A 12,287-nucleotide genomic window follows, 5' to 3' on the forward strand; every position below is an offset into this window, starting at 1 on the left:
GCGCAGTACGTCCGGCGCGGGAGCGCGCCTAATTTAAATGGGACTCGCCCCATTAGATTGGGCCCGCCTTGCGCCGGACGGATTTAAGCTACACCGCTGCAAATTTCTAGGTAAGTGCTTTGTGGATCGGGCACTTAGGTAGAAATTTTGCGGCGGTGTAACTTAAATCCGAATATTTAGGTTGCGCCCGCTGTACGTGGATCTGGCCCTTTGTTTTTATCAATATTTAAAGCTCATACATGTGCTATTTAAATGTGAATGGTGTATAGTAAATAAATGGAATCCCACATATGTAATGCAGCTATGCACCATTCATATAAATGAAAAATACATTTATAATCATTAAATATTTTTTTTAATAAAGTATACAAACATAAACCAGTATAACTGTAATAGAACAGTCCATGTGTAAAACATATTTTAGGGTTTAAAAATTTTTTGTTACTAATAAATTAGAAATTATATAAAAATGACTTTAATAATAGCATTTTAATGTAATATAAAATATATAAAAATAAACACACACACATATGATAGATAGATAGATAGATAGATAGATAGATAGATAGATAGATAGATAGATAGATAGATAGATAGATAAACACATATACATACACTCTAAATTCCTAACCTGCTCATTTTGGGGTGTGTAATAGTGGGGAAGATGTGTTCTGACTGTATGGCTGCTTGTGTGTGAAGCATGGAAGTCAAAAGACTTCCTTTATCCTCCACAATACTCAGCCAGCTTTGGCTTCTCTCTCTGATTCTCCACCTCTGAGATGGTGAATCAGAAAGTGAGAATTCTGTCACAGATCGCCAGTGAGGTGCTGAGATCGCACTTTCATAAACTGTCCGTTTCTGTGACAGTCAGTTACAGATTCTCATTGAGCATGTTCTCCGCTGATTACCTCAGCTTCATAAACTGTTCATGACCTGAGATCAGCGGTGACAGTCGGGATCGCCGCTGATCTCACTTTCATAAAAGGACACCTATGTGCAAACCATCACCAGTCGTTATACCTGCTCACCTCAAAGAAGAGTCAGGAAGACTCAGAAACAACTCCCTTACTTCCATTCAGCTATGGTCTCATCTCTTCCACATCCAACCTGCTACTCTATATCCACTTTCAAATGAGTAACTTCCTGCTTCTCTCCTTCCTCCACACCAGTAATATTGCTTGATATCCTCTTAGGCTATGGCTCCACAATCATGCAACAATAAATAGAGGATACATAGTTCTCTCCGCTTGTAACATTTATTAAAATACCCCAATAAAACACACTTACAAGATATTCATTCAAAAACGGCTTAATGCAATTCAACTGCGTCCCCCTGCTAACCACTGTGGCTGTGTGACGTCACGGGCTCGAAGCCTCCCCTCTACACGCATATTGCCCTCTGATTGGGCTTCCTCAATAGATGGGCGGGCCGCCTCACCCGAGCCCCTAAATAGCTCAATGTTACCAAGGAAACCTCCCGGGCTTCACCCCGGCTGTCTGGAGTGTGTGCGGACATACACATTTCCTGTGGACCATGAAAGTGTAATTTCTCCAGATCAAGCAATACAAATTTTGCCTGTACTAAAACGCACAATTAAATACATTATTAATGCACTTCTCTTCCCGCCCTACTATTCCCTGCCGCGGTGACCACCCAGTCACAATCTGAACAAGAAAACAACTTTCTTGTTAAAAAAAAACAAAAAACAATTATAATAAACTGTAAATGCTACCACTTCTAATCACACTTTGACCTTTTACTCATAAAATGTAATAAATCTTTATGTAGACAAACTAAATTATAAAAATAATTCATTGTATTGCAAGATTTTTTTTTTTTTTAATCAATGCACAATTAACTAAAATTAATAAAAATAAATTCATTATATTTATTTAAAAAGTACAATTTATTTAAAATATATTATTAATATAAAACACATTATTTAGTAATCCTGGGCCAGATTCACAAAGGAGATACGACGGAGTATCTCAGATACTCCGTCGTATCTCTCAGAGTATCTATGCGACTGATTCATAGAATCAGTTACGCATAGATAACCCTAAGATCCGACAGGTGTAATTGTTTTACACTGTCGGATCTTAGGATGCAGTACCGCGGCCGCCGCTGGGGGGAGTTTGCGTTGTAAACCAGCGTCGGGTATGCAAATTAGGAGTTACGGCGATCCACAACGTTTTTTCGCGTTCGCTACGTCGCTGCTAGTCTAGTTTCCCGTCGCAAAGTTAGTCGTCGTTTTTGGTGCCCTAACTTTACACAGCACACGTATGTGCTGTATAAAGTATGGTCGTAATTTGAAAATTTTTCCTTCTTGCGTAAGACATCCGGGAATACGGAAGTACGCTACGCACGTCGCCGTTCGAAAAAATTACGTCAGTTCGCGCAAAGCACGGCGGGAATTTCGAAACGGAGCATGCGCAGTAGGTCCAGCGCGGGAGCGCGCCTAATTTAAATGGCACACGCCCCTAAGTTACGCGGGCTTACGCCGGAGGCCGCCAGCGTAGGTTTTCATTGCAAGTGCTTTGTGAATCAGGCACTTGCGATGAAAACTTGCGGCGGTGTAACGTATCTACGATACGTTACGCCGCCACTAGTCTAAGTGAATCTGGCCCACTATGTTTATTCATTCTTTTTCGAATATTGTTTTGGGTACCATTACCAGCAGTGGTCTAGATGTGCGACCCACATTCTGGAGCTTGCATGGGCACTCCGCCCCCTTTGATGTGCATGTAATAAACTCCTTAATCTTATGTGTTCTCCCTGTGTCTATGGCAATTCATTCCTTCTGCTTCTTAATATTATTTAATGTTGTGGTTTTACATGCCAAACACCTAGCACATGAGTAAAAACCGGTTAGGAAGGGTGTCAAAGTTTCTACCCCCTTCATAAGGAGATCTAGTACACCTGGGGCCAATATATGTATAAGACTGAGGGCCTTTTATATACATTTTAGGTTGAGGGGGAAGTACCCCCCAAGTACCTTATCTCTTAATAGAATCCCCCAATGCTTTTTAATTATATTCTTAATTTTATTCTTCTGTATATTGTATCCCAATTATATCCTAAATGCAATTCTTTATTTTTACCAACTGTTCTTTCTTTTGTTGCTAATAAATCCTTCCTTTCCATATTTTTAACTAACTTGTGTTATAAATTTTTCCTTCTTCGTACAATTTCTTCCTAATCTTACAAATTGTCCCATGGGACGTACCACCTAATGATGGATTAATGGATGAGGATTCCACCAAGAATGGTTCTCATTCGTCAATACTAAAGGGGTAGAACTCCTTAGATTCCTATATACAGTCATGGCCGAAATTGTTGGCACCCAGAAAATCAAGTATTTCTCACAGAAAAGTATAACAGTAACACATGTTTTGCTATACACATGTTTATTCCCTTTCTGTGTATTGAAACAAAAAAAGGGAGGAAAAAGAGCAAACTAGACATAATGTCACACAAAACTCCAAAAATTGGCTGGTCAAAATCCTTGGCACCCTTAACTTAATATTTGGTTGCACACCCTTTGGAAAAAAATAGCTGAAATCAGTCGCTTCCCATAACCATCAATAAGCTTCTTACACCTCTCACCCGGAATTTTGGACCAATCTTCCTTTGCAAACTGCTCCAGGTCTCTCTAATTGGAAGGGTGCTTTTTCCCAAAAGCAATTTTAAGATCTTTCCACAGGTGTTCAATGGGATTTAGATCTGGACTCATTGCTGGCCACTTTAGAACTCTCCAGCGCTTTGCCATCCATTTCTGGGTGCTTTTTGACGTATTTTTGGGGTCATTGTCCTGCTGGAGGACCCAAGATCTCGGACACAAACCCAGCTTTCTGACACTGGGCTCTACAGTGCGACCCAAAATCCTTTGGTAATCCTCAGATTTCATGATGCCTTGCACACATTCAAGGCACACAGTGCCAGAGGCAGCAAAACAACCCCAAAAAATCATTGGACCTCCACCATATTTCACTGTAGGTACTGTGTTCTTTTCTTTGTAGGCCTCATTCAGTTTTCGGTAAACAGTAGAATGATGTGCTTTACCAAAAAGCTCTATCTTGGTCTCATCTGTCCACAAAACGTTTTCCCAGAAGGATTTTGGCTTACTCAAGTACATTTTGGCAAACTGTAGTCTTGCTTTTTTATGTCTCTGTGCCAGCAGTGGGGTCCTCCTGGGTCTCCTGCCATAGCGGGACAGCTTGAATTTTTTTGGAACTTGTTTGGGGCTGCTTATCCACCATCCTGACAATCCTGCTTTGCAACCTTTCATGAATTTTTCTCTTCCGTCCACGCCCAGAGAGATTAGCTACAGTGCCATGGGTTGCAAACGTATTGATAATGTTGCGCACTGTGGACAAAGGCAAATCTAGATTTCTGGACATGGACTTGTAACCTTGAGATTGTTGATGTTTTTCCACAATTTTGGTTCTCAAGTCCTCAGACAGTTCTCTTCTCCTCTTTCTGTTGTCCATGCTTAGTGTGGCACACACAGACACACAATGTAAAGACTAAGTGAACTTCTCTCCTTTTTATCTGCTTTCAGGTGTGATTTTTATATTGCCCACACCGGTTAGTTGCCCCAGGTGAGTTTAAAGGAGAATCACATGCTTGAAACAATATTATTTATCCACAATTTTGAAAGGGTGCCAAGCATTTTGACCAGACCATTTTTGGAGTTTTGTGTGACATTATGTCCAATTTGCTTCCCCCCCCCCTTTTTTTGTTTTGTTCCAATACACACAAATGGCCAGATCCACGTACATCGGCGCATATATAGGCCGGCGTAGCGCATCTCATTTCTCTTACGCCGGCTCAACTTAGAGAGGCAAGTACCGTATCCTCAGAGTATTTGCGCCGGCGCAACGTAAATTCCTAGGCGTAAGCCGGCGTAATTCAAAGTAGGAAGGAAGTGGGCGTGTTCCATTGAAATGAGCCGTGACCCAATGCAAATGAAGGGCCAAACGAATGGCGCATGCACCGTGACGCTGACTCTCTGCGCATGCTCAGAACTAGGCCCGGCATAATCAGTGAGATACTCCCAGGGCATAAATACGCCCAGACATGTGCCCGTCGAGTGCAAAAGTACATCCGCTTGTTTCCCCCCCTGAAGCAAGGTACTTTTGCTGGTTTCTTTGCTGCTGTTTTTTTTTGAGCCATGTCTGCTTCAGCTGCTGAGAAGAGGAGGAAGTTGAAATATTCCCCACAGGAGAAGGCGGTGATTATCAGGGCCATGGCCCAGTTTGATATCTTTCTCCATGGTGCAGAGAGTGCCAACACCACCAAGGCCAGGAGGACAGAGATCCTGTCACAGATTGAGGCAGATGTGAATGCTTTGGGAAATGAGGTCAGGACCCCAAATGACATTCTTAAAAAAATAAATGATTTGTGTCGCCTGGTGAAGGGTAATCTGGCCAAGATGAGGACTCATGCCAGGGGCACTGGAGGGGGACCAGCAACTACCTTGACGTTGACTCCTGAGGAGCAGGTGGTTGCCCAGTGCCTCCACAGGCATCAAGTGGAGGGAGTTGAGAGCTTTGACTCCGTTGAGGATGCCTTGAGGACAGGTAAGTGTGTTTTATCTCCTATCTGGTGTGTAGCATGTGTGGGGGGCAAGGGAACATGTGACAAGTGTGTGGATCCTCCAACATGTGAATGTTTTGTGTCATCCACAGATGTGCAGGAGGGTGCTAGGCCATCTGATGCTGGTGGCCAGTCCACACCATCCCCCAGACATCAGTCCGAGTCAGACCCCCTGGCAAGCCAGGAGTCATCAGTGGAAGGGAGTGGCCACACCTCTCCTCAGGAGGTGGTTGAGGAGGAGGTGACCAGTGGTAACGAGGTCCGCCTCTATTTGGAGGAGTCTCCCCCTGTGGCTGGAACCAGTCGGCCCTCCATCAGGCGTAGCCCCTCCTGGTCCTCCCCCAACAGGGCTTCCTCAAGGGTCTCAGGAGGGACCAGGCATGCCAGACCTGCCATCTGGGTGAGCTTGCCATGCATGTGGAACGCATGGCAGACAGCATGGCCTCCTTTCCCACTATGTCAGAAGCTGTCCAGGACGTTGGCGCAAATACGGCTGCTGTGGTCACCTGCCTGGGGGATCTGCAGGCCACCACAGCAGGCCTTGTGGATGAGGTCCACGCCCTGGCAGAGGCTGTCAGGGACAACACTGCAGCCATCCAGGCGGAGGGGAGGCAGTCCAGGCTGCTGCAGGCGGACACAAATGCGGTCCTCACCCGCATCGCCCTGGCGTTGGAGGGCAGGCCGCCAGCCGTGGAGAGACCAGGGGATGCTCCTCCTCCTCCTGATCCCCCCCCATGAGTCTCCCATGAGGAGCCAGGGCCGTGGCCATGGCAGGCGTGGGGCACGTAAGTGCCGTTGATGATTTTTTTGGTGTTTCTTTTTTTATACTCCGGTTATGAGTTTTTATGTTTCTATTTGTATACTCAGGTTATGAGTTTTTTATGTTTCTATTTTTATACTCGGGTTATGAGTTTTTTATGTTTTATAGCCCAAGCACACGGTCAGTAGTGCAGGCTACAGTGTGACTGGTGTTTGAATGTGGGGGTGACATTCCTGCCGGAAAAGGGGTGTCACCCTCGGTCGTCTGGGAGAAGTGATCCCCAGGACCAGGGAGAAGTGATCCCCAGGACCGTGCGAATGTGGTATGAATGGACAGCAACATAATTGGAGCCTTGACGGGGCGTTGCTGCTCCCAAGTCCTGCATTGTGGACTTGGGCTAATCCAATGTGATGAGGATGTGGGGTGTGTGCTAGGGACCACAGTGGTGTGCATGCGTGCATTCTCCTTGTGCCATGATGAATGTGTGTGTTTAACGTGCAAAGATGCCTACTGTGAGGCATCTCCTGACTGCTCTTCCCTCAGCAGATGGGGTAGCCTCGGTTAGGGGGGGGAATGTCTGGTTCGGGGGGCAGGTCATTACGTATGTCAATCTCCACGCCCTTTCTCACGGCGAAGTTGTGCAGCATGCAACATGTACCGATGATCTGGCACACAAAGTTTGGGGAATACAACAGGGTCCCCCCCGACTTATCCAGGCATCGGAAACGGGACTTCAGGAGGCCAAATGTGCGTTCCACCACTGCACGGGTACGTTTGTGTGCAGCATTGTATCTTCTCTCTCCTGTTGTTTCAGGATTGCGGAATGGAGTCATGAGATGGGGCCCAAGTGCATATGCAGATTCACCTGGAAGGGAAAAGACAGGAGGATGTTAGTCGTGCATGTGCCCCTCGTGATGTCTGCATCATGGGGTCGGACAGTCATGCCTGACTCCCATGTCACTCACCAACCATCCAGCTGTTTCCGTACTGTTCGAATTCTGTTGGGATGGTGCTTTGACGGAATATGTAGCTGTCGTGGCTGGACCCTGGGTGTTTGGCACGGACGTGCCATATGAGGCATTGGGCATCGGCTATCACCTGTACGTTGATGGAATGCCAGTGCTTCCGATTGCGGTATATGTGCTCTGTGTCCACTTGTACGCTGAAATGATCCACTGGCAAGGAAATGGAGTGTTGCCAGTACCTTGACCAGTGGCTCCACTGCATGTGAGCGGTGTGTCTGGCTGGTGATGTCATCTTTCAGGGTTGTGGTAAATTCCAGGATGGCAGCAGGGCTGAATCTGAAGATGCGATACACCTCCGAATCCCCCATGCCAAAGACGTTTAGGCGTGGTCGGTATATTCGCTCCCGTGCCCTCCTGCTATGCGCCTGTGAAGCCAGTAGTATAGCTATGACCATGGATGCCCCTGGCATGTTGGCATACAGATTGCCCTGCAACTGTGGATGCTCAGCTCGTCCCTAACGGTGCTGCTGAAGCTGCTCTCCAGCTGACCTGTGCATGTCTGCTGCTGACTTACCCCTGCTTTATGAGGAGTAACTTTAGGCCGGACGTACAACCTACGCGCGGCGCGCGTACATTCGTGGATCGCCGTATCTCCTTCATTTGCGTATTTGAATAGCAAATCAATGGTGCGTCCCGCGTATATATGCGCCCACGATGCGCCGGCGCAGAAAAGTTACGTTGGACGGAAAAAGACGATTTTCAGGCGTATCTAGTTTTGTGGATACGGCGCATAGTTACACTGGCGTATATATACACTTACGCCACGCATCTCGAGATACGCCGGCGTAAGTGCTTTGTGGATCTGGCCCAAAGGGAATAAACATGTGTTACTGCAATACTTTCAATCCATCAATCCATCATTAGGTGGTACGTCCCATGGGACAATTTGTAAGATTAAGAAGAAACCGTACGAAGAAGGAAGAATTTATAACACAAGCAGCCCAATTTGGAGAGAAGTTTTTGCAAAATGGTTAAGAAGAAATATTTATTAGGAAGCAATTTGAATTGGTTAAAAATATGGAAAGGAAGGATTTATTAGCAACAAAAGAGAGAACAGTTGGAAAAAAAAGAATTGAATTTAGGATATTATTAAAAAGCATTGGGGGATTCTATTAAGAGAAGGTACTTGGGGGGTACTTCCCCCTCAACCTAAATTTTATATAAAAAGGCCCTCAGTCTTAGGCATATATTGGCCCCAGGTGTATTAGATCCCCCTATGAAGGGAGTAGAAACTTTGACACCCTTCCTAACCGGTTTTTAGATGTTTGTCATGTAAAACCACAAAAGGAAATAATATTAAGAAGCGGAAGGAATTAATTGCCACAGCCACAGGGAGAACACATAAGATTTAGAAGTTCATTACATGCACATCAACGGGGGCGGTTTATTTCGGCCATGACTGTAAAAGGAAACAAACTAAAATGAGGAACTTAGGCCCCGTACACACGATAGAATCCATCCGCTGAAAAATCTCAGCGGATCGGTTTCAGCGGATAGATTCTATGGTATGTACATTCCTGCGGATATTTATCCGCGGAAATTTCCCAATTCCAGCAGATAAAAATTTGTAGACATGTCTACAAATCTATCCGCTTGAATTGGCTCCCGCGGATCGATCCGGTGGTCTGTACCGACTCACCGGATCGATCCGTCCGAAGGGATCCCCCGCATGCGTCGTAATAATTCGACGCATGCGTGGAATTCCTTTTATGACAGCGTCGCGCACGTCGCCGCGTCATCATCGCGGCGACGGCGCGACACGTCATCGTGAGGGGATTTCGGCGCGGATTTCGATCCGATGGTGAGTACACTCCATCGGATCCAAATCCGTGGAAATCCTCGAGAGGATTTATCCGCGGATACAGTCCGGTGGACCGTATCCGCGGATAAATCCTCTTGTGTGTACTAGGCCTTAGATACTCGGACACATAACCTGAGGCATCTGGTAGAAACTCATAAGGAGAAACCAGAGTTTTCCAGACTTTCAGGAGAACTTAAGTCTAATATTGAGAAGTGGGAGAAGGAGGTTAAAGATAAAAAGAAAAATAAGTATCTGAGGAATACATGTGACTATAAAAAGGCAGGGTATTCAATAGGCAAATTAAATTGGAAGAACAAGAAATACCAACTCGAGAATCTACACCCACAAAAAAGGAAACCCAAAGGGCTCTGGGTCAACAAGTAGCACCAAAGCAGGCACCCAAGGGACAAGCCCATAATGCTCAGCTCCTGATGGCACAATCTCACTCTGTGCCTTACAATGGACAGGGTCAGGGACAGAGTGGGTACAATCGACCCTATAATAACCATAGAGGTCGAAGGAGACCCTATCATAATAATGGTTATAATAGAGGTGGATTCAATAGAGGAGGTTTTAATGGTAGACAACCTTTTAGACCGGGATCTCAGGGGTACCCCAACTCAGACTATAGATCCCTGCATAGTTTAGGGAGACTCCAGCAGGGCTATGATAGACCCTATGTGGAATATGATGCCCACCAAGGAGGGGACCATCAAGGATGACAGAATAGGTATGCTCCCTTGGAGGGATATGTAGAAGAACCCTGTGGAGGGTGATTTTTTTTACATCAGAACACCCCCTAGGAGGGGGGGCCACACAATGGAAACATATTTGGAGTCAAAGGAAAAGACAGGACGGGAGGAGAGCAGGAAGTAGACTCCAAAAAAAAGAAAACACCAATAGGGGAAGGTATTTACAATCTGAGTGGGATCCTGCTAAAAGTAATGAGATTAAGGTTTTACATAAAGTTTTAAAATTTGTTCCTACAAATAATCCAAATAAATTTTAGACTTATGTAAATGTCCAAAAAAATATATGATAAAACGTAATATTAAAAAGTACTTTATAACCAAAACTAATGAGAGAGTTACCCAGAATGTTACTTTAGGTACAGGATTACGGAATAAATCTATATTTAATCCCCCTGCCTCCGACAATAAATTTACAGATGTGGGACAGTATTTAGATATCTTTCTGCAACCTCTGGTCATGTCGACCCCTGCGTTTCTGAAGGATACCAAACATTTGTTGCAAATCCTGGAAAATTTTAAAATAGAGAACTCCTTGCTTTTTGGTAACAGGTGATGTTGGATCGCTGTATACCATAATAAAACATGCAGATGTAAGCGAATCGGTAAAATGGGCATTGAGTAATTCTTCCATAGAAAGTAAACATTGTAGATATTTATTAAAGTGCTTGGATTGTGGATTGTGCATAACTATTTTTGGTATGATAGCAACTATTATTTACAGAAGACTGGTGTTGCTATGGGAGCCTGATTTGCCACAGAGGAGGTAACTTTATAAGAACCCTCAGTTAGCATGAGTCATTCTGTGTGTATGAGACCAAGGTCTTGGCACCCAGGGGTCTCAACGTGGACTTTGACCATAACTGCTTCATCAGTAATGGTTGACATTAGTTGTTATTTATTGTAATAGGTGTATATGGATTTTACTAGGATTAGGATCAAATAATGTAAAGGAGCATACTTAGTATTAATAAAATAATGGTACTTTATATTAATAATATTTTTTTAATTACATTTATTGGATTACTAAGAATAGGATCAATAAAAAATGTTCCTTTGCCTTCATGATGCTCTTTGTTCAATAAGGTTCTCTAACAAACCTCTGAGGGCTTCACAGAACAGCTGTATTTATACTGAGATTAAATTACACACAGGTGGACTCTATTTACTAATTAGGTGACTTGTGAAGGCAATTGATTCTGAAGGCAATTCTAAAGGCACTAGATTTTAGTTAGGGAGATCAGATTAAAGGGGCTGAATACAAATGCACGCCACGCTTTTCAGATATTTATTTGTAAAAAAAAAAAATTAAAACCATTTATTTTCCTTCCACTTCACAATTACAGTATGTGCCACATTGTGTTGGTCTATCACAAAAAAAATCCCAATAAAATACATTATACATACAATACATTACTATATGGGCCCAATCTCATCTTCATTACTTTACAAGCAGGGTTTACATTCCCATGTTTTATTTTTGTTTACAGGTTGGACAACAGAATGTTTGAAAGACTGGTGGCCCTTCCTAGCATTGGGCATTCCTGGCATTCTGGTAATGGGCTTTGAATTATGGGCTTATCAAATTGCAATGTTATTAGCAGGTAACCAAACAGTTTTGTTCACTTGCACACATTGTGATGAAGATAACACAATCCCTTACAGTGTTGAAGATACATTATCCTTATTTTCTGTAAACATCTAGGTCTTATTAACTTAGTGGAACTTGGAGGACAATCTGTTCTGACTCAGTTAATGACCCTAATCCACAAGGTAAATACCTACATTTATGTAAATATGAACTGTGAAGTCTGTGTTCATATTGCCTATTTCTATACAGTATATATATATTAATTTATAGCACTTTTCAGATTCCCATTTCTGTTGGCATGGCTGCAAGCATCAGGGTTGGCATTTTTTTAGGAGCTGGAGAAACTGATCAAGCAAAGAGATCTGCTAAATTGAGCATGGTTGTAGTAGGTATGTTTTTATGATGATCCTTATGTTGACCATACACCGTATGTAGTGATGTAGCCATTAGATACTGTATAATAATAATTTCTACAAATCACTTGTACCTTTCAGAAATAGATTGCAATAAATGAATGGAGTGATCAATTAACAGTCATCTTCATAGACTGGGCTTCAAATACTTACTGACAGCCATATGTATATATACAGCCTGTAAACAAGTTATTATACCTACCTATATTAAACTATATGGGCCCATTCATCCCCAAACCTGTGTGTTACCATGTGGGCTGCATGGAAATGGAACAGTGTAACTCCAGCATGACTGTTTTAAAAGAAAAGTGTGGGCTGGCATTGCTGCTTTTAAAAATACGAATTTGTT

At 43.6% G+C, this 12,287-nt stretch overlaps 1 protein-coding gene across 1 annotated transcript in view; it reads left to right on the forward strand.

The window, feature by feature from the left end:
- The window catches only part of LOC120926738 (multidrug and toxin extrusion protein 1-like), a 128,782-nt gene that overhangs the window by 68,967 nt on the left and 47,528 nt on the right, over window positions 1-12,287 (forward strand). Inside the window, exons 9-11 of the mRNA XM_040336902.1 lie at window positions 11,425-11,538; window positions 11,640-11,707; window positions 11,806-11,914. Of these exons, the coding sequence (XP_040192836.1) occupies window positions 11,425-11,538; window positions 11,640-11,707; window positions 11,806-11,914 (291 nt within the window). The remainder of the gene's footprint in view (window positions 1-11,424; window positions 11,539-11,639; window positions 11,708-11,805; window positions 11,915-12,287) is intronic.

Source organism: Rana temporaria, chromosome 2, assembly GCF_905171775.1.
Source record: "Rana temporaria chromosome 2, aRanTem1.1, whole genome shotgun sequence".
NCBI lineage: Eukaryota > Metazoa > Chordata > Amphibia > Anura > Ranidae > Rana > Rana temporaria.